Here is a 23,058-nt window from a genome sequence, read left to right as displayed (position 1 = left end):
CCTGGCTAGGGGCCATAACTGCAATCAGGAGATAGAGAAGGAAGCTAGAGGGACTCAAGCCTGGAGTCACAGTCACTGTTGTTGTGGTGGTGGTGGTGGTGGTGGTGGTGGTGGTTTGGTTTGTTTTGGTTTGATTTGGTTTGGTTTGGTTTGGTTTGGTTTTTTTTGGAGCTTAGAAGGAGAAACTGCTGTGGACCGAGGTAGGGAGTGAAGTGGCCCCTGTGTAACTTTATCCCCTGTACTCACCACCAGAGGGGGCAGTTGCTCCACATCGGTGGTCTACAGTGCTGAGAAGGTACTTGCTGAGGGGGAGACCCCCCTAAGGCTCCAAGGGTCATTTTAGCTCTCCCCTGCCCTAGTGCTGCCTGCATTTACTTAGCAAACATCACTCTTAGATAAGGAAGGTGTTGCAGGGATCGTCCGGTCCCAGGCAGCTGGCTGTTTCCCTTAAAGAGCTCCAGAAATAAGCTCCAGCACCTCGCTTGGCTGTGTCACAAGGTTCTCAGTGTGGGCTGCTGGCTGCCCACAGCCACTGAGACAGGAGCCAGGTGAGGGCAGATAAAGTCTCCAGGCCGGGGCAACCGTGCATTAGCCCCTGTGGAGGCACTGGCTTCCTCCTCCTGCCTGGGAGACTCAGGCACCTGCTCCCATCCTCTGGCCACCTTGCAGACCAGGCCTGAGAGCAAGAGTTAGACCCCTGGCCTGTGAGCCTGAAGGCTGGAGCCCCTTCATCTGCCTCTTGGGCTCGTTGCCGTAAGAGGCACCCTTTGTGGAGGTGAGTTTGGGCTCATGAGAAATCCCCACTTAGCATCGACTCCCACCCCTCCTTGCCCCCAATGCATCTGTCTCTGCTTCATTCCATCTGGTGTCCTCAGAGGAATGGCTAATTAAATTGAAAAGAGCTGGCCTATTTTTGGTGTTTTTTCAGCTAAGACCTGGAGGAATAGCCACAAAGTTTGGAAGGAACCACAGGGAGACTGAAAAGCTCCGGGGTTGGCTGGTTATTCTAGGATTGGCAGGTCCTAAGTCCCATAGGTTGGCTGTTCCAGTTAAGGTTCCATCCCATTCCCTGGGTCATCAAATTTGGGGGTGGGATAAAATCTGAAAGAAGGGGAAATATCCCCTTGGGTATTCTCATCCCACATTGTCCTATGAGAAGAAACAAGCTCGTGTGTTTGGCTTATTTGTTGCAAAGTCAGAGCAGCAACAGTTTGCCAATAAGGACTGTTCTCTGCAGAAAAATGGCAGGAGTGGGGGAGGGTGGCTGGGGTGGGACGTGGTGGGGGGTAGGGGTGCGGGCAGGGGTACCAATCCCTAGCTCACATTCCATTACTTGCACTTGAACAAATACTGTTTCCTTCCAGAAAATCACTTTTTTTCCAAAAAGGAAACATCATATTATTTCTCTGCATTAAAACATCCTGTGGTTCCTTATGTGTCTGCCTGACAAAATCATCAACTATACATTAAATGTCCCTTTAAACTGGCCCAAACCTTTTTCACCAGATTCAATTCCTGCCAACCTATATACCAGCTGCCCTGAGTTTAGCCTTTCCTTTTCACCTCTTGCTGTCTCAACATACTTCAAGTTCTCCGCCAGGAATTCCCTCCTCAGCCTGGCAAACTCTACTCGTTAATGGACTTGCGGTTGCAAATATTACCTCGCTGAAGTCTTTTTTAACACCTCCAGGAATTAGTCACTCTCTCTTCTATGCGTCCCTAAAACTTGGATCATGCCCCCATTACACCTCTGATTAAATACATTTTAATAACTTTTCACGTTTCTGTTCTATGTAAAATATGATCTCCTGAGGGCAATGAGAGGACTTTATTCACCCATACTCCCAGTATGGAGTCCAGTGAATTTTTACTGATGGATTACTTGATGAGTTAGGACATCACTCTTGGAGCTGGAGAAACCTGTCCTCCAGAGACCCCAAGGGGAAAATAAACAGTTCAACAAACTGATACTTCCCAGGGAAGATGAGAAGTAATGTGCGGACTCAGACAGCCCCAGTCAGGTGGGTATCTTTAGCCATGGCTAGGATGTAAAATCTCAGGGATGGAAGATCTGAAACTTGACCTTGGGGTGGATCCAGTTGCGAAGCGGCATTCTGCTACCAGAAGGAAAGCGTTCCCAGCCCTTGTTTCACCTGTCCTCCGAGCCTCATCTCACATTCCCACTTCCTCCGAGAAGGCTGCCCTGAACACTGCTGCTCCTGCCTCCCCAAGAGTCCCAAGTTCTTGAAGTTTTTACCCTTGGTGGATGGCACAGTGCTGGTGCATGTTTTATGCTCCAAAAATGTATATTAATGCTGATGGAATTGCCTGCTTAGGATCATGGAGACTGTTGTACCTACTCTGCCCCTTTGGATCCACTCCCCAGGCTTCTCCACTGTGCTCTGTGCCCCAGGGAGCTGGCCTTTTGGGACTGCACCAATCAGAGTCTCTCTTGCTTTGGCTTTTGGTTGGGTTTGGTCAGTGGAGGCACAGGAGTGAGAGGGGATGGCAGCGTACTTGTTCTCTTGATTCCTCCTTGCTGGTCAGAGGTTGGCAAGGCCTCCTTCCTCTACTAAGGGCCTCCTGTAAAGGGGCCTCTCCTGCAGCCTCGTCATGGCCACGTTCTCTAATGTTCTCTTGGCTGGGAGGCTACACCTTGTGTGCTGCACTGTCCCTTAATAGTTTCCTGTAAACTTGTCCACATTTTGGAAGTGGCCTCTTCATCAGACTCCCCTATTCCTACGTTCTGAGTGGGGATTGGACCTAGTATCAGAGGAGCCTTTTTCATCCTCATGTCTAGCTTGGTGCCTGTCAGGGTTCTCCAGATGCCTGCTCTACATTGGTGCCTGAAGTTGGCTTAGAAGGAAATGTATTAATTAAGGAACTTCGATGTTTCTGCATGTGTCCCTGTCCCCCGCTGATTTCATAAATTTTCCAGCCAGAGAATGTGGACATCTGGCCCCAACCTTAGGAGGAATCTCCATGGCGTTCAGAGTTCCAGAATAGTTCTTGAAAGCACAAATGATCCTGTTCCCTCCCTATATGGTCAGTGCATTTCTGGACCAGTTAGATTTGTACCTGGGAGTGGGTTTTTTGGGGTGGGGGTGGGGGGCAGTCCTGATTTCTCCCTTGAACCATCAACCATGTAGTCAGTAATAATTTCCAGAGCTGCTGAGTGTGCCCTGCCTGCCTACCCCCCAGCCATCACCCTGTTCAGGCTCCTCGAGGTCAATCTGTTCCCTTGGCCTCCTCCCCCTTCCGCACCACCACGTGATCCTGCAGAGAGCAAGTTTTGTCTCTTGTGATCCCGAGGCTGCTCTCCAGCCACCCCACTGCAATGGGGTTGCACGCTTCCAACCATTCTACACAAGGTGTTTTCTCACCAGGAGGATCTGAGCAGATGAGTCTCTTGGCTCAAGGTTCTCCAGCATCTCAGGGAACTCAGATCTGAACAAGGAGGTCCTGAGCTTGCTGAATCATTTCACCTAGTTCCGAGACTTCAGGAAAAAGATCAGTTTCAGAGGAAAAACTCTTCTCTCGGGAGCCTCTCCGTGTGCTGCCCTAGTTTGCCTGGAGAATCCTGAGAGCCAGATCCGAAACATGCAGCCTGGAGGGAAACTGAGGCCTGGAGAGAAGCAGCCACCAGTCTGTGTCACAGGAGAGGGTGGCAGGGAGAAGGGAGCAGGGTCAGGTGCACTGCTGAAGGGAGACGGAGGCTGACATTCTGAGCTGAGGGGTTGGAGGTGAGGCAGGAGTGCGTGCAGGGGGACAAAGCTTTGGGAGAGAAAAGCTATGCAGCGGGGTGGGGGTGGGGTGTGCACGCACACCCAGGGGGCAAGGGGTGTCCTGGAAACAACGGCTTTGGCCATATTAAGACTTGATCAGGGAACTTTTGCCAAGCTTTTCTCCCCTCAACTTCTCCACCCACACAGCCCTCACCAGCCTTATCACCCCGTCCCAGTGCCAGGACCCGGAGAATGATGCTTTTGCCTGGAGTCAAGTCCCACTGGCTGGCTTTCTCTCTGGCCTGAACTGCCCCTTCCCCCTGCTCCTCCCTGTCCACCAAGGCCCCATGAAGAAGAGCTGGCATCCTCACCCACATAGCTCCCCATGCCAGAGGAGACACTTGAGCCAGGAGATTACCGGAGTTCTTTTTAACCAGCTTCGGCTCATGTGACTGGCTTCTGTCCAGGCAGACATATGCAGGCCAGCCCTCCAGGCAGGGCACACAGCACTATTTATTTCCTGCTGGGTTCTCTTCAGGCAGAGCTGGCAGGGTGGGGCTTTTTCATTGTATTTAAGCCTCAGCTGGCGCCACTGAAGTGCCCCAGCCTCAGCCTTTGCCCCTTTCCCAACCCTGTCGGTAAAAATAAAACCCCCTTTCTGGCACCTTTGGGGAGTTGGATGGGGACAGAGGAAGGAGGGTTGCTGGGAGTGCAGTGTAAACTCTGCACGGAGGCCCGGTGTTGAATGGGGCACAGATTTTTTTTTTAATTAATTAATTTAGTAATTTATTTGTTTTATTGGCTGTGTTGGGTCTTTGTTGCTGCACACGGGCTTTCTCTAGTTGCGGCGAGTGGGGGCCACTCTTCATTGTGGTGCGCGGGCTTCTCATTGCAGTGGCCTCCCTTGTTGCAGAGCACGGGCTCTAGGCGTGTGGGCTTCAGTAGTTGCAGCACATGGGCTCAATAGTTGTGGCTCACAGGCTTAGTTGCTCCGTGGCATGTGGGATCTTCCTGGGACAGGGATCGAACCCGTGTCCCTGCATTGGCAGGCAGATTCTTACCCATTGCGCCACCTAGGAAGTCCTGGGGCACAGTTTTTTGATAGCAGCCATGGAGGGTCTGCCTCCAAACCTTGGCTCTGCTACTAACCAAAGGGACAAGGATATTTGATCTCTCCAGTTTGGGCCTCAGCCTCTCACATTTTTACCTGGGAAGAGCCGGGGCAACCATGATCGCTGAGGCAGGAGGCATTATAGATACCGGGTGGTCAGTGGGGGAAACTTTGGTCATGGCTAGTGATGGAAAGAGGCAGTTACCACAAAAATCCTTTGCTGACCTCCACCCCTACCCTTCGTCTTTTTTTGGGAGGGGGGGGAGACTCCTAGGACACCTAGACTGTGTCTGTCATCAGTGTATACCATTATATGTCAGCTCTTCACTGGATTTCACCTTTCACTGAATTTGAGAGCAAGGACACATGTCTTACTCATGTGTGAATTGCCCAGCACATCATCTGGCACATTCATTTACTGAAAGAATGAAGAGAAGGTGGGCAGAGAAAGTGGGAGGTGGGGCCTGGTGCCTGCTGGGGGAGCCCCTGCAGAACATGCAGTTGGGGACGGGGAGAGGACACTCTCAGAGCCCGGAGCTCCAGTGGCCCTTGTTCCCAGCCCAGCTTCTGACTTTACAAACTGTGACCTTATAGTGGGGGAGATCTCAGCCTCGGCACCTCCTCCAGCCTCAGCCTCACCCAGGCTTTCCCAGCTAAAGCTGCACCTCTCTCCTCTGGATGTAGTAGACTTGAAGCCTGGGAATAAATCAAGAACAGAGGGATTACTCTCTCTTTGAAATGCAGCTGCCAGGTTGAGGTGGCAGGGGTGGCAGGTGTGACACAGCAGTTGGGAAACAATTGTCCCTGCAGGAAGACCCACCGTGGAAGGCCTGGACCCTTATTTTAGCAGGATCAAGGGGAAACACCTGTGATCTCCCAGAGAGGTCTGAAGGCTTCTCCCTCTCACTTATGCTGCTTTGCCTGGAAATCTGTCTGATATTTTAGAGCAGAGAGTGATTCTGGGTTCCAAGGAGAGGAAAGGGACTCCTGCGTGAAGAGGGTTTACAGAGAGGGCACTGGCACCGGGACAGTGTGGGACGGCTGCTCAAAAGCCGCAGGAAAGGATCTCAGAGATGAAGTCCCTGACTCCATCCCATGTATTCACCTCGGTCTTAGGCTCAAACCCGGTTTGATGATGGGACAGAAATAAACAATGTTGATTTAGCAACCAGAGGAAACAGCAACGCAAGCCAGCTGGTTGTCGAGGGAAATAAAGGAGAGAGAGGGGAAGAGAGGTGGGGAAGCCTGGTGGCTGCCATTTCCTCCTCCCCCGGGCTTGCTTTACATGGCAACTTTGAAATAGAATTGATGTTTGAGGAGGGAACAGCAAGAGTCAAACCCCCGACTTGAAATCATGTCGGAGAAACCCCAGGGGTAATGTCATCTCATCTTCAAGGTTAGAAACAGAGGGAAGTGAGAGCCACATAGCAAGTGGATAGCGTGTCTCTACACCTTTCATCTCTAAGATCTTTTCTCCTCTGCCTTCAGCTAAGAACACAAGACTCCAACTCTCAGCAGACTTGGAACATTCTCTTCTGAAATTCTCTCCCCTTCCCACCCTGTTCACTTGCAGATTTATACAAATTTTAAAACCAGAATGGAGTGTAGATAATTTGGCACTTTCTCTAACCCCACTGCCTGGCTTTTTAAAATTCTGAACAAACGGTCTGCAGTGCTGCCGGAGCGCCCCATCCCTGACAAATGCCACTAGAGTGCTCTTTTTTTCACACACAGCAGTTGCTCAATAAGTCACTGTCGACAGAATAAATGCACCAACAAAGGCCTGTATGGACGGGTTTCAGAAGGGCAGAGGTGAGCTTAGTTTGGGCCAGGACTCCACCCCAGGAATGATTAAGAATTCTCGCAGTGGTTTGGACTGGGTGTCCTGGGTCTGCTCGCCATCAGGACCTGTCAGCGGCCACTTGCAAAGGCAGGGCTGGGTGGCCTCTGTAAACAAGCAGGGCGCATAGCACCCAGACGCATGCTACAGAAAGTTCAAGCTCAGCCCTTGGCATTGGCACCTCTAGCTGCAGTCACTCACATTTCTGCCTCTGGACTGAGATGCCTTCCTGGACACTGAAAAGCAGAGGATAACACACCTCAAGGTCTCATTGCCATTTCACTGTCTTTTCCAAACTCAGATAGCTTTTGCCTTAAATGAAACAAAAAACCATGGGAGTGTCCTGGCTTGGGGTGTACTAGATCATGGGGAAATTTGAACAGCTATGTGGAAGGCTGATGTTCTTTTAACTTCCCCCTGGCCTGTAGTTTCTCCAGCTGAAGTTGGTTTTTCTAACATGCAGCTGCTTCATGTGAGTTATTGGAAGGTCCTCTTCTAGCTTTAGGCCAGGCTCTCATAAGGCAGGAAGCCTGTTCAAAAATCTGAGGGACAAAAAAAAAAGAATCCGAGGGACAATTTGAGGGTGGCAGAAGGCAGTTCTTCTGTGTCCGCTTAGCTCCTGTTGCCAGGGCAGTAAGGGCTCAGGGCCAATCAGAAGCAGGCAGCTAAGGTGTCCGAGGGCTCCTAAGAACATTCTTTCCCTTTCCGTTTGCTCAGTTCCCTTAAGCTTTGACAGACAAAACCCACTGAAACTTCCCAAATAAACTGCATTCCTTAAGCTGCTTGCCAGACTTCATCCTTAAGCTAAGCATGGGCCCCAGGAGGGTAAATGTGATAACTCCTGATGGGAGAGCTAATAGGGCTCCCAGAAGACAGCCACCCCCGAGTACGCCTGCTTCCCCATCTCCTTTCTTTACAACAATGCCAGAGCTTATGGACGTACACTTTGGGGAACTAAAAGGGTATTATAGGCTGCATCTCTATGAGGCTGTTTCTCATTCCATTCCTTTTCTCATCCCAATATTTTCTTTTTCAAGCATTTTCTTTCTGTATCTTTGTCATCAAGTTAAGAGAGGCTGTACCTGCAGCACAGCCCTCATAACTCAGTGAATGATACTTACCCACCACACTGGGAACACTTCAGAGTATAGCACTCAGGGCCTGCTGGGAAGGTTCTCAGACATGATTTTGAAATAATCATGAGATGCTGAAAAATTCTCAAAGCAATTTTTATTTTTTAAAAACAAACACCCTAAAATAAAAAAACCACTGACTCATCCATGCCAAACTGCGCTTTCCAGAGGAAGCGTGTCAGCAGATTCAAGTGAACAATGATAGAATCCCATGATACCAAATGATTCAAACCTGATGCTTTAGAGGCTGACATCCTGAGCTGAAATAGCCACAGGTCACCGTCTGTCCTGATTTAGGGGAGTCCTTTCTTTTTAGCTTATTTGTGTGGTAGCAGAAGAGGTGAGACTCTTTCGAGTCAACAGTCAGGCAGGCTTCTCCTGTTATAGAAAAAATTATGAGAGCCTGAGCTTGACTTAGTGGTTGGTGAGCTATATTAAGAATCATATCCTTTCTTTCAAAGTCTAGACGATGTATTTGTAGCTCTGGCTTATTTCAGGGGCTATGGCTCTCAGGGACCAGAGAGCTTTTAGTCCTTACAAGGTTGGGTTTGCTTAGAAACTTTTCTCGCTGAAATTGGCATGCATAATTTGACAGAGGCTCTGAAAGGATTATCCCTAATCACATTCTGGTTGAAGGCCAGGTTTGGAAGTAAATTCTTTTATAACCTTGAGCTTCAGGAAGCACAGGTTGAAGAAGAGAGTGGGACATATTGAAAAGAGGATATTAAAAATATTATTGAAAACTGAGAGGCTGATCCCTGGCAGAGGACACCTCTTCCTTGATTTGCCGATCCCGGGCCTTGCTTCTCTCCTTGTTTGGAAGACTTCAGGTTGTTCACGTCATGGATGCCTGCAGTTGCTCTGTGCATAGGAAGTTATAGGGCTCCACAGGCTGCTCACCTCTGGCGAGACTGAGGACACAGAGGAAAGTGTGTTCTGGCTATTCCACCTGGTTCAAAGGATAAGTACTTATCCTTAATTCTTAAAGGAGAAAAAGCACATAGACGCAGTCTGGAACAATCATTGTCACTCTTCCAACTTCTGTGTTCAAGACATTGAATAGCAGATGCAAGAGAAATAATTAAAAGTAAGTGAGAAAGAGTTTTCCATGATTCACTAAAGTAGTAGGAGTATTCTGTTAGTCAGGAAAGCTTAGAACCATTTATCAGCTGCTACCTAAAATTTAGCATTTAATTATGCCTAGCTAGGAATTAAGCAAAACAGAAAGTGTTTCAACATAATCAGCTGCTACAGATCCAAACTGTTTCATAGTTGAAATTTTTGTTTAATCTTTTGTTCAGTTTTTTGATCACACAATAAACCCCATTAATAGATTCAAAGTCATGAAAACTAAAACATAATGGAAACATTGTAAAGCAATTATACTCCAATAAAGATCTGAAGAAAGAAATGAAACAAACACAAAAACGTAGTGGACATTAGCCAGCTAACTTGCCTGTCTTAATCTCCCTTAAAACACCTAGGAATAAAGCATGCTACTATGGTCATAAATTAATTTCCTCTGGGAAAGGAGATGCAGGCTCGACTCTCTCCTCTTGCACGGGGCCCCTGTGAGATAGAAGCAGAATCTTTATATCATAGTTAGGTGATGATTGCATTTTCCTTTTCATTACTATCAAGTGTCAAATACTGGACAAGAAGGTGGCCTCACATAACCCTTCTCCAATTATCCTCTCTCAAAAAGAAGAGATCGGAGACTGACTGTGTAGGTCAGCCTGAGAGAAGACAAGAGGTGAGCACACTCCTGGTGCGTGGAGGGAAACGAACCCCCACCATCTGCACATGGTCAGCAGCCTCACAACCGGTGAACTCAGAGCTTCAGGATGAGTGGGCATGCCCATCTGAAGCTTGCACTCTAATACAAGAGAAATCGTGACAGCACAGGATGAACAGATCCATCACTGTGAGGAGTCTGATAAGCCGGTATTAGCTGGAGTAGCCAATTTTCCATGTTGAAAGAAAGACATGATTTTAGGGATGAAATAAAACAAACATTCCTACCCAGCTCTGTACTGTGTCAGTAACAATTTGGAAAATCAGTTGATTTTGTTAATTTAAAAATCAGTAAGTCAACCCACGTGACCTGTTTAATGGAAATGACAAAATGGCCAAAGAACAATCCAGTAACTGGAAGACACAGCCTGAATCTCTGCACTAACTCTGATCCAATTTGATCACTCAGTGTTATGGCTGGGCAGGGATCCAAGCAAAAATCTGACAGTAGCTGGGAAAAGGGGCCACAGGGTGACAGCTTCTAAAAGCTACAACTGTCCCTAAAATTGAAATGCACTCAGAAACCTCCCCAACTCCATCTGGCACAACCGCCACACTTCAGAGCAGCCCACTCTCCCCAAACTTGAACAGGCCCGCAGAAAACAGTCGTGCCAGCTTGAATGACTCTGCTCTGCGTCACCCTGTAGGTTGCCAAATTTAGGCATAAACACAGCCATTCACCTTCCCAGAGCTTTCTAGAATTTGTAGTGTCATGGGTTGTCTACATCCTGTCACTTGGCCCAGGTTCTGTAACCTCACGGTCCTTTCGATACACAGAAATAGACCACATGCCAACCTCAGCCACAGACTCCCTTGTCTCCCAAGTCACACACAGTGCTGGCTGACCAAGGAGACATCTCAATAACAACATAAACATCGAAATCCAGCACATGGCAGATGTGTTTGGGGTTGCAGTCCTTTTAACAGTTTGCTTAAGAGAGCAGGTCTCCCACACAGATAATGACTAGAAAAACCACCTCACCGTGTGCTCTGCCTAGATAATACAGGAGTCTCACACAACTGCTCCCTAAGTTAGAGCATTCAGCAGGAGCTGGGGGGCTGAAAGGCTGCATATTCCATTGCCTTCTGTAATCGAGGGGTAGGGGAAATAATTAAGGTCTCAAATAGTCCACTTGCTCAGTCCCCAGAAGTACCAGGACATCCCCCTTTTAAGAGGTTGAGGCCTCAGTCTGAACCCTTCCCTGCCCTGTGGTCCTCGTGCCTGAGAGGCTGCGGCCATGCTCTGGACATTTGTTCTCACAGCCTGTGCTGTGGCCATCAGGAGTACTTTGGGTTAAGGCAAAAGTCCCTTAAGTAACGTGCCTACCGCATTTTCCTTCTCTTTGTGACCGTGTTGCCCAAAAAACAGCCTCGTTCTGATCTTATGGAATTTGCAGAGACTAAATTCTACCATAAAAACAGGACTGGATAGTCCTGAGAACAGTGTGGGAGAAAGCAAGGGTCTACTCTGAAGAGCACACCGTCCGGACAGAGCTCAGCTGGACTCCTGTTTTGGAGGAGGGTGGAAGCAGAGGCACGGCCGGGGGAGGAAAACAACACAGCAGCCGTGTTTGTTACTGCCCCTTTCACCACCCTTCTGAGTAAGGCATCTGACCAGCAATTCGTTTTATTCCCAGCCCTCATTGTTTACATCTTAAGAGAGGAAAAACAAAAGGACGTTGAAGTGAAGAAAAAAATGAAATGAATTACCCCCAGTTTCTGGATTTTCTTCTTATAACTGAAGCTCCCTCCGAATCTAGGGAATTCCTTGGTTTAAACTGAAAGTGAGAAAACTGTGGCATATTAAGGTGGCAGAGAGCTAGAAAGAGGAGCGAAAGCAATGAAGCTGTAGTTAGGTTTATGTGGTAGCAATCGCTTTTATAAGGAGAGAGTCCAGGGGGAGGCAGAACAGCGGTTTGCGTGCTGATTCTACCTTTAACGTTCTGGGTCATTTGGGGCCAAGAACTGCTTTATCTTCCTTGGAGATGGGAGGAGGGATGCATTATGACTCAGTTTTAAAACCACTTTGTGAAGTGGTAAGATGTCCGTAAAAAGCTTTGAGTGCCCAGGAAACAAATCAGAGGCAAAAGAATAATAAACAAAAATAATAACAACATAAAATAAAAACACCATGCATCTCAGAATTGAAGGGAGGAGAAATGAACCACTTAGAAGCAGTGACTCCAGTTCTCCAGGGGACCCACAGCTTCCCGGAGTTTCCCCCACCCCGTATTCTGCTGTGAGCCTTTTCACCTAGCATGAACCCACAGGACAGCCTGCTGGGGTGAGAGATCTAGCTTTGGCTCTCACCTATAACTACAGCTATGTCCCAAATTAACCCTCTGGAACAGATGCTGAGGGAAACTAGAAGTGAATGTGCAGGATATACTTTCTGATATGCTTCTACCTTGAGAGAAAGGGATTTAAACCAATAGAATAATACACAGGTTGATGCACACCTGACAATAATAACAAAAGATGCACTGACCTATAAAAAGTCTTTTAATATATACTCCAGGACGGCCAATACAAGCTGGTTAGGTAATTAGCCCTTGAAGAGTTCTTTGACAGTCATATAAAAATGCTTTGCCTTGTTAAAAAAAGAAATCTAGTCAACAAAAACATATCCACCAATGGGCTTGTGGTTTTTTTTTTTTCCTTCCATTTTCAGGTTTGCAAGATAATTAAAAATACATACATTCACATCTCTGAGCACATCAACTGTCCACTAGCTAATCAGTTTTGGCAATACGCTGCACAGAGGTATACCACCATTGGTATCTGACATTAAGTTAGCTTTAAGCTTATTGGCTATTCCTACAACTGGAGGCAGCTTGGAACCCAGTCCCTGGAAAGCATTTGCAGGATTTACTACCCTTTTGCCTGACACCTTTTCAATGGTGAGAGGTCTGGGCACAGACTTGCTAATCCAAGGGTGTCTTAATGCTTGAGCTGGGGTCAGGCGGGCAGAGGGGTCCCAGTGGAGACACCTTTTCAGAAACTCTATAAATAAGTAATCATCACACCCTTTCAGTGCTGTCGCCCAGTCTTTGCTGCCTGGGGGACCTCGCTTCTTACCCCTTCGCGAACGACCTCCCACAAGCACAATCCTCCCATCTGCCTGAGTAGTCACAGAACAGTAGCGAGGTAGGCCCTTGGAGTTAATAAAGTACTTGGCACGTTTGGATTGCTCCAGAAGTTTTGGTGGTGGCATGCCTAGAAGCTCCATCATACAGGCCAGCTGGTCTCCTTCATCCTCTCCAGGGAAGAGAGGCTGTCCTGTTAAAAGTTCTGCAAGGATGCAGCCAAAACTCCATATGTCGATGGGCGTGCTGTAGCGGCTTCCTAAGATGATCTCTGGAGCTCTGTAGAACCGAGACTGGATATATGTGTAAAGCTTCTGGTACTCAAAACAGCTGGACCCAAAGTCAATGACTTTAGTCGCACTGCGCCCATGGTGTTTCAGGAGAATGTTTTCTGGCTTCAGGTCACAGTGAATGATCTTGTTTTTGTGGAGAGCATCCAAGGATTGCAAGATGGATTGAGCAAACTTGCGAACTAACTGGATGCTAAAACCCTGGAACTTGTTTTTTTTAATGAGCTCGTAAAGGTCTATGCTCAGCAATTCGAAAGCCATGCAGACATGATTCCGGAATGTGAAACTTTCCAGCATGTGGATAACATTCATGCTACCCGTTTTATCCTGCTTTTTAAGATGCTCCAAAATCCGGATCTCCTCGGCTGCTTGGCGATGGAAGCGCTTTTCATTGCGCACCATCTTCAGGGCTACGTACTGTCGCAGTTTGTGATCATAGACCCGGGCTACCTGCCCAAAACTGCCCTTGCCGATAATTTTTAGCACTTCATATCGATACGCTAGATGGTCTCGAGGTACATGAATATAGGCCCCATCCGCATCATCATACCCCCCGTTATTGGGACCACCAACAACACCATGTCTTTTTTTGGCATTTGGACCCACAAAGTAAATTTCTGGGTAATTGACGATTTCCAGCTTCTCATAAGCTGTGAGGTGGTGTTTATATTGCTTCAGTGCTTGTTCTGGAGTCAGAGGCACCACTTTGGATGCTTTGGATGAACTGCTGGGTTTTACTGTATTCAAACTATCTGAACTTTTATCCTGAGAAACAGTAGGAGAGCATTTTTCAGAGTCGCTGATGCCATCTGACTGAAAAGTATCAGATTTTCTGTTGCCAAATTCTTGAAATAGCTGTTCTACCTTCATCTCACCTCCATTCAGGAAGCGCTGAGTAGGATCTCTTGTTAAATGCTCAGTGGTGATCTATGGCAAAGAGAAATGAATCTATGTTAAAGTCACTAAAAACAGTGGAAGAATGAAAGAATTCTCCCCCTGACTGAACACAACAACAAAACATGTCCTGTTGTGTACTTAAAAGACCCAAAGTGAGATAAGAAAAGCAGGAGTCTCTGGAAACTTGTGTTACGTTAATCCTTCGACTCCCTGACTGTTATGGCCATTCCAATCCCCCTAGATATGCCTCACTTTGTTCAAGACAAGACGGTCATCTTACCGTACCCATAACATGCTAGATTCCGTCTAACAGGTATGTCTTCCTACTGAGAATCTTTTCACCCCATCCACTCAAATCCTACACTCTTTCAAAGCCCAATTCTAGTCCTCCCTCTTCCATTTAGAACTACTCCAAGTCCATACTAATTACGGCTCCACTTACATCTTAACTGCAGCTTTTCGAGTCTACCACATAATCTGGCACTTAATTATATATTTACTGTCCTATATTGTTTACTAATTGTTTCAAGTACCATCCCAAATCTTAAGGGCATGTACCAGGAGCAAAATAACGCATATGAAAGTGTTCTTTCTGTAAATGATAAAGTACTGTTAAGGGTGTCATCCCAGGTCTTCGGCCTCTTAGTCCAGAACATTAACATAACTTGGCACCAGGTTCTTCTAGTGACTGTACTACTCTTCAGTAGGGTTGAATGCTGAGCTTGGCCTGGAATCAACCAAGACCTCAACATCTACTCCCGGGTCCCCAAATAAATTACTGCATCTTTCTATCTCAGTTCCTTGAATTACAAAAATTCTAATCCAGAGAGAACTCTTGAGATCAGTGAGGCCAATTCTTTATCTATCTGATAAATAACAGTGAGAATCTAAGGCCCCCGGGGTGCTTCTTGTAAAACTCTCCTAAAGACAAAGCATCTACCCTCTCTCTCTCTTTCTCCCTTGCTCATAGACACATACACTACTCTTCCTCAGCAAAAGCCTATGTGACAAACACCTACAACTCTTTTTATTTGATTTGGCATCACCTTTTCCTGCAAGAAACAATAACCCACAGAAGAAAACTCTACTTATTAAATACCTCTGAAATGAAAGAAGATTCTTTGAAACTAGGATGAAAAGACAGCGAAAAAGCCAAACATTAAAAAAAAAATACTAAGAAAAATATAAGAATGTGCTAGAAGGAAAGAATAAAAAAATGCTAAATTTGTTGCTTAAAAAAAAATGCTTGGACTTCCCTGGTGGCGCAGTAGTTGGGAGTCTGCCTGCCAATGCAGGGGACACCAGTTCACGCCCTGGTCCGGGAGGATCCGGCATGCCACAGAGCAACTAGGCCCGTGCACCACAACTACTGAGCCTGTGCTCTAGAGCCAATGAGCCACAACCATTGAGCCCACGTGCTGCAACTACTAAAGGCCAGGCGCCTAGAGCCCATGCTCTGCAACAAGAGAAGCCACCACAAAGAGAAGCCCATGCACCGTAACAAAGAGTAGCTCCTTCTCACCACAACTAGAGAAAGCCAGCATGCAGCAACAAAGACCCAACTCAGCCAATAAGTAAATAAATTAAAAAAAAAAATTCTGGGATACTTCAAAGAACAACTATTTTTCTGAGTGGACCCCAAAGAACTGTACCCCTGATCTGTATGACTGAGAGCCTCTAGGATCAGGGGTAGACAATTCCAGAGCTCTGAGCTACATTTATGATCTCTTACAATATGATACAAATTATAAGGTAATGATCTAAAGTGGCCAAATATTTAAAAAATAGAATTTTAATATAACCTAAGCAAACAACACCTGACCTATCACCTATATAAATAAAAATATAAAAGATGAAAATATAAACAACAAAAAAGGGATGAAAAAAAGATTAAGTGTTGGTGTACTTTAAATATCCCCTAATTTAGTTATAAAAGCAGGGCATTAGTTCCTGCCTGCTTCTTTTAGGTCATTTAATCAATTTAAACATTTATAGAGTACTATAGTTATAAAAACGAGGCACTGCACCATCTTACACATAAGCAAACCAACCAGTACAACTCTGGCATTGGGTTTCTAAATAAAGAGGCAAAATATGGACCAGGAGAGATCTCAGATACCAAAGTAGAGAACTATCACTTGTCAAGAAAATAAAATAGGCCTGCAGACAGAACCTACATACCTTGCTAAAATGTAAATGCAACATTTTTCTTATCAGCAATTAAGTCAAATAACTATTCCTGTTTTTAGGGATGAAAAAAGGGAAGAAGGTCTCATTCATCCATCTAACATTCCCATGAACACTAACTTCACTATTACAAAAATGCCAAAAACCAGGTGATCTCAAGGCACTACAATCTATTAGGAGATATCTTTGGCTGAACTAGGAAATTAAAATTATTTGGTTTTAGGTAGATTTACAGAACAAAACTGAACATTTGCATGCATCTCAACCAGTTTTCCATAAAATCTGTACTACCTAATCTAAATGCAGCTAAATATTTACTGCTAAAGTCTTGGGGACACATTATGAAGAAATGTGAAGTCAGAAGGCCTAGGTTGGGGTCCTGGCTACACTGCTCTAAAACTGTAGGTCCCAGGGACAGGCTTAACCTTTAGCCCAGGTTCTTAGCCTCGATTACTTTTTTTTTAATTAATTAATTTAATTTATTTATTGGCTGTGTCGGGTCTTCATTGCTGCACACGGGTTTTCTCTAGTTGCTGTGAGCAGGGGCTACTCTTCATTGTGGTGCACGGGCTCCTCATTGTAATGACTTCTCTTGCTGTGGAGCACGGGCTCCAGGCACGTGGGCTTCAATAGTTGCGGCGCACGGGCTCAATAGTTGTGGTGCACAGGCTTAGTTGTTCCGTGGCCTGTGGAATCTTCCCAGAGCAGGGCTCGAACCCATGTCTCCTGCATTGGCAGGCAGATTCTTAATCACTGAGCCACCTAGGAAGTCCAGCCTCAATTTCTTTATCTATAAAATGCAGATAATAATACCTCCTTGCAGGATGTTGTGTGAATCAAATTATACAATTAATAATATATATGTGAAAGACCCTCACAAACTATAAAACGTTAAAAATACAGGTAACAATTAGGCAAAATTCTCAATATATTAAGGTTTAAACTCCGATACACCCTCCCTTTTCCCCTTGTAGCTTATCCTTTCTCTCAGTGCCTTCCTCTTGTAGCTCCAGACTCTCCCTCCACCAGACGTCTGGCATTAAATATGCATTCTGCTCCATGAAGGCTCCCACGATCAGCCTTCCCTTAGGATGCGTGGAAACACCTCACCCACTTTCTCCCCCACGTAAAACCTGCTTGCCACACAATTTAATGGGTTACCTCTCCAGAGATATTTGAGCTTTAGCAGAAGATCAATGCCTTAAGCCAAGGGAATGACTCTCCAGGACCTGCAGTCATCAACAACAAGCTGATAGGAAAGGTGTTTGTGGTCCAGGGTCCACCCCTGGGTATTTCACCTACTCTGCCTACGTGTAAGGCTGTGCTAGCTCTGGAGGTCTTCATTTCTGCTTGTGATAAACAGAGGGTCTCAGGTACAGAACATTAAGAAGAACAGATATAAAACAGAAATTTAATGTCCAGAGTACTATTACAATAAGATTAAGGATGTCATTTGGATTTCCTGACTCACGGTTTTTCCTTAAAGTGAGCCTAAATCTCCCTCTCTGCAAACTAGGTCTTATTTTGCCCTATGGACCTACATAGGAGTGTCCAAATTGCCCTGTTAAAGCCCTTTAGCTACCTAAAAGGGGCTGTGCTGCCCCCACTGTTTTTCTATAGGCTCACCATCCCCATCACATCCTCCACCTCACACAGCTTATGTCAGGCGACCTTACTATTGACATATCCTATCATGTTCTCAACACAGGCTGCACTTTATGTCTCTGTGCAAGTGTGGCTCCCAGAACAGAACACGACAGTTCAGGTCTCGTCCCCTATGGACTGTCAAGCTTTGAATCCCCAATGAATCTGAAGAATTCCAGGAAGGAATTTTTCCACCCAGGGAGGGGTTCTCTCCTTAGCTTTCTTTCCTTTCCTGTAAATAACTCAAATACTGGGCTGAATCAATTATGTATCAAGTCTGCTGTGCTATAAATAAAATCTCCCTTCCATTGTTCTAGGAGAATTGACAATTTTCACACATGTTAAAGTACTTATAAAACACTATATATTTCTAGTCTAGGGTTATAATCGTAATAACTGAACAATGTCTACGATCGACTTCAAATATCTTAACTATGTAATTATACCCAGAGAGACAGATAATGCCAGATTAATCAGGTTTTATTTAAGAATGCTTCACATACATTGTTCATCTGAAGCGCTCTTGACATTTCAAATAGAATCTTCAACTGTGTTAGTCTTAAAGATCTTGTTGAGAAATTCAGAAAAGGAATATCCTTCTCATCCAGATATAAGACACCACCCCCGCCCTCGCTCTTGACCCTAAATCTCTGCAACATAAAGCTATGATAAAAGCCTATGAGCAGATGATTTATCGTTTACAATGATAATGTAAGGGCATCCTGGATAAACAATGAAGCTAAAGGGCTCTGCGAAATGAGCAACAGGGTCTCGCGATGGAATCATGGCGTAATGAACTACAAGTGTCACCAAGAGGTCAAAAACAGCTTTTTCAGCAAAGTTTGCAAAGACACCATTGGGTTAGAATCTAAAATCTTGTGTCTTCCAAATCGTGTTACTCTGAATGCCATACAGTAAAAAAATGCATTTTGATCCTGAAACACACCATTTAATTGCCCAACTGTATGGTGATTAGCACTGGCCAACTCTGAACTGAAGTTAAAATGGACTTTAAGTCACATGACGACCGATTGCAAAAGCTTCCCATAGAGACATGCTTATTGTCAGCAAGTAACCAAGAAATCTGGTAGTCAACACAAGGAGTACATATGTGGTTCTGGAGCTCTTAGAGGTTTTTACATATTAAAAAAATAAGCTTGCAGAGAATGGAAACTTACTGTACTTGAGAAAGGAGATTAAAAATAGGGTGACCAGGCTTCCAAATATATTTAGCCTGTATTGTGTAATATTATTAGTCTTGAAAGCAGTGAAAAGGTTGACTTTTAAAGGTAAAAGCTGACAAACAGTTGGGAAGGACTAAAGATGCAAGCAGTTTTCTACATAGAAATAACTTGAGGTTTAAACACAAATATGAAGGAGAATTATTGATACATTAGTCTACTCAATTATTCAATTTATTCATTAGATGATATATGCAGCAAATTTTAAAGTCATAGGATAGCTTCTCCCTGTCATGGAACTCGTCCAAACCCTGCTCTCCCCACCACTCTATGCATGCCGAGGGAATGGGAATTAATTTTTTTACTATCTTAAGTAAAAGGGTGTCAAAAGCTAAATGTCTGCAAGCTCCAAAATGACTAAATGCATCGAAACCAAACTGTATTGTTCAAGTTTTATTTATGATCTATAAAATGGTCCTCTTAAGCATACTAATAAGCCAGGACTGCATTTCTACCTTGCAGGAAAAAAAATCTGCAGATCTGTAAGTTCTGAGGTATTTTCTGTTCCTTGTTTTTGCTAGAATGAGCCATCATAATATACTGTATACATCATTCTATAAAAAAATAACCATTATGTAGATAAAAGTAGCATGGTAGTTTTTTTTTTCCTATTTACCCCAGTGATCGAAAGGAATAGGTGGACTCTAAAATTATTCTGAAAAGCTAAACCTGGACCACAGAAATTGTTATTTCAAAGTCAAGAGAAACCAAAAGGAAACAAAAAAGAGCCTGGGTTACCAGTGAGATGTAACTGTACCCTAACCACTTAAAGTAGCACTTCCTCCTTTCCAGGCCCATTAGAGCTCAAAGAATTACTTCATTTACTTACATTCAGTCTTCTGGGCAGAGGTGGTTCAGAAGGATTGCAGAGTACATTTGAACAGGGTGGGCATTTGGTTTCATCTATCATCATGAAGGTATCATAGACACCATCACCCAATCTAGTTGAAAGGATTACAGATAAAATCTGTCAGTAACTGAAGTATATAAATTTGGTTCCAAAACACCCTGTGTCTTAACTGCTTCTGCTACAAATAATAATTACTACAAACAAATGTCCACACAGCATTTTGGCAATGAATACAAACTACAGGGGTATTTGGCAGAGGAGAAGAGGAAACCCAACTTTCCTTTTTTTTGTTTTTAAAGACGACAGCATTTCTAGGTTTATATTTTGAAACAGTTAAAATAAATCTTACTTTCTGAATGCTATTAACGATAGGGACTATCAAAAGACTTTCATTTAACTTCCTACATGGAAACGAAGTCCAGTTTAAATCTGAAGCCTAAAAGCTAAACAGAACAAACAAGACAGAGAACTGTATTTTCGAAGTCGGAGGCTTGGATTCTAATCTCAGCTCTACCACTGGCTACATTACCCTCCTCTCTGAGCCGTTTTCCACATGTTGTAAAGGGAAGAGTAGTTCCAGTCTACACACTTTTGGGTCTTACAGGCAAGAAATAAAAGGCCTTCTTAGGGCTGTCTTTTATTTATTTGTTTATTTATTTATTTGCCTATCTAACTTGTAGAAAAAAAACTGAATTCTACAGCAAATACTATAGGGATTCTCTAAATTACAAAATGTACTGAATTTCACTTCTTTACCCACTTAATTTTCTGGTGGATGGTGTAAGCTAAATGTCAAATGATCACTTTTGTTCTTTAACTCTGTGCCTCCACCACTGCAAGGGAACACAAAAGACGGACGGAGAGGATTTAGTTAATCCACAAGATGGCCCTGAATAATGTATTTCATCTGCCACCAAGAACATGCATTTCCCAGTAAGACACATCAGCATTTCATTGTATCAGTTTTACATGATATACCATGAATACAATGAAAATGACCCAGCTGCAAGGGAAGAATTTTTTTTTAATCTTTAAAACCATGCTGGAATATTTTAGTGGCTTGTAAAAACTGTTTTGTAAAATTAGTTCTAGCTTTCCTAATCAATGTGTTATAGGAATACAAAGGAAAAAAAACCCGAAAAACAAAAACCAACCAAACAAAAAACCCACTACAAATATTTTTGGAATGTTCTCTTTTTTAAAGAACATGCTTACATTCTGATAGAATTATGTCTTTAACAGGAACTGCTTCATTGACAAAACCCAAAAATTCTCGAGGTGACTGATTCTTTGCCAACAGCAAGAATAAAACAAACAAAATGGGACGGACGTCCACATTTACAGAGAAAAAGGCAGTCTGAAGACATACAAGATTTCCTATAAATAGCCAAAGGAAATTACCCAAAGGAAGTCATGCAAATGAAGTGGGGAGGTGGTCCCGTCACTCCATTAAGGTGTAAAATACAATGCAAGGTGGAGAATCTCTCAAAATAGGATCCACAGAAAGCCCTAGTCCGCAGAGCCCCTCACCTGCACCCCTCACAGCAAAGCTCTTGGTTATGTGCTCTGAGCAACAGGGCTTCTTTGAAAAGGTATTACTCTGTCTCCCCCAGTTTGCTAAAAAGCCTCACAAAAAATATCCCAGTTTCTCAGAGTTCCTTACCATATACCCCCGATGTAGGGCTTCAGAGAGAATCCCCGGGGTGGGAATTCTTTCCCTAACTCCGCTCTAGCCCTCTCCTCCGCTGGACTGGGGGAGGGGAGCCGATGAGCAGCCCCTTCCCTCGTCCCTCCTGCTGGGGGCTCGCTTAACCTCCAGCCCAGTCCATCCCCGCCCCGCCGACCTCGCCTGCCAGCAGCAGCAGCTCACTCGGGAGCCCCAGCCCGTTACCCCGCGGCGCCGTTACCTCCGCTGCTGGGGCGGGAGTCCGGCTCCCGGCAGCCCCGCATCCTTCCGTCCGGGCCCGCGAGCCGTGCCTCCCATCCGTCAGCTCGGGACCCCCCAGGGGGAGGGGCGGAGGTTAGAGGGTCAGGCGGGCAGCGTCCACCTGCGCTGGGGCGGCTCCCTCCCGGGCCGCGACGCTTCCCCGGGCAACTCTCGTCCAGACGCTGCAGCTCGGCGCGCGTTCGCTCGGGACTGGCCGGGGCTGGGACCAGCAAGAGGAGCAGCAGGGGTGGGAGGGGGAGTGGTGTGGTCGCCTAGCAACCGCGGCACGCCCTGGGAAACGCCTCTGCGCAACTACGCGGTGACGCACAGGGGCGGGGCCGAGGTCTCTCCACACAGCGCGGCGCGCTTCTCCGAAGAGCTCGCTGGCTCGGACAGGCGGGAGGCGGGAGGGTGTGTGGCTCCGACCGCGCCGCCTGGGCGGCCGAGGTTTTCCGGCCGCCGGCTGAAGCCTGGGGGCCGCGACTGGGGTTGGAGAGAGACCCTAACGGAGGGTTTGTGAAATAGCAGTTAACCCTCGATTTCTGCTTCAGAAGTGGCGGCCGGCCCCTCACGGTCAGCTGTCCCTTAGCACGTTGCAGCCTGGTGTTCTAAAACCTGCCTGGAATATGAGTGAAAAAATGAATGAAAAAAAAATGGGTGATTTCTCAGACTTCTCCACTGAGGGGCGTCCCTCCGGAGGGTAATGAGTTAACAAAGAAAAGCAATAATAATAAACCCATTTTGTGACAATACCGGCGCTACGAACATTTTTATTTAACCTCGGTAACCATACCCGCTGAGGTTTGTCTGACTCCCCCGCAAGGGGATGCCAGAGATGGTAGGTCTCAGAGCCATTTTAAGGATGAAGAAACTGAGGCCAGAGGAGATCCTGTGGTTGGCGAAGTCTGAACTAAATGCCTCCAAATCCCCATCCTTCCTCCTGCTGCACCAGGCTCCCTGGAAAGAAGGCTCTTCCTGTCTTCTTCCTTGAAAAGGGTGGGTTTTTTTTCCCCTTCCCCTCCCGAAAGTTAAGGCAACACCAAGGTTAATTGGATTTGGATAGTTGGAACGAAAGTGAAAGGGAAGGAGGTTAAAACAGAAGAACACAAGTGTTGTTTTCTTGAGCGTAACATCCAATCAGATTTTCTAAACCTACAAAGCACGAGGCAGGCCGTCTGACCCTTGACGAGAGAACTAGACGTTCTGGAAATGCCGAACACGGGCGCCACCTGGTGGGGCTTGCGGCCTCATTACCCCAAGCCTGCAGAGCATAGTCCATATATCTGAAAATTTCCATCCAAGGCTCATTTCCGTGTGACTAAAAGTCATATTC

The 23,058-nt window shown here is 45.7% G+C and overlaps 1 protein-coding gene across 2 annotated transcripts; it reads right to left on the bottom strand.

Annotated features, from left to right (window-relative positions):
- Positions 1 to 12,087: 12,087 nt before the first annotated feature.
- DYRK3 (dual specificity tyrosine phosphorylation regulated kinase 3) lies at positions 12,088 to 21,936 on the bottom strand. Of its 2 annotated transcripts, XM_057729754.1 has the most exons (3): positions 21,706 to 21,936; positions 19,778 to 19,889; positions 12,088 to 13,906 (listed from the first exon to the last, which is right to left on the bottom strand). In XM_057729754.1, exons 1-3 carry the CDS (start codon positions 21,780 to 21,782, stop codon positions 12,332 to 12,334), a joined length of 1,764 nt encoding a protein of 587 aa, XP_057585737.1. In that variant the 5' UTR covers positions 21,783 to 21,936; the 3' UTR covers positions 12,088 to 12,331. The 2 variants fall into 2 exon arrangements, with proteins under 2 accessions (XP_057585737.1, XP_057585738.1); XM_057729755.1 differs by lacking the exon at positions 19,778 to 19,889.
- Positions 21,937 to 23,058: the final 1,122 nt, after the last annotated feature.

Source organism: Hippopotamus amphibius, chromosome 3, assembly GCF_030028045.1.
Source record: "Hippopotamus amphibius kiboko isolate mHipAmp2 chromosome 3, mHipAmp2.hap2, whole genome shotgun sequence".
Taxonomy (NCBI): Eukaryota; Metazoa; Chordata; class Mammalia; order Artiodactyla; family Hippopotamidae; genus Hippopotamus; species Hippopotamus amphibius.
Note: the sequence above shows the minus strand (reverse complement) of the source record. Positions and strands in the feature narration are given on the sequence as shown.

What these genes read in the sequence shown, in the direction of transcription:
- DYRK3 (XM_057729754.1), bottom strand. Translation starts at nt 21,782, where the DNA reads ATGGGAGGCACGGCTCGCGGGCCCGGACGGAAGGATGCGGGGCTGCCG. An exon ending in CTCCCGCCCCAGCAGCGGAG is followed by an intron (nt 19,890 to 21,705) that starts GTAACGGCGCCG and finishes CCTTTCAACTAG; the next exon opens with ATTGGGTGATGGTGTCTATG. An exon ending in CTCTGCCCAGAAGACTGAAT is followed by an intron (nt 13,907 to 19,777) that starts GTAAGTAAATGA and finishes TCTTTGCCATAG; the next exon opens with ATCACCACTGAGCATTTAAC.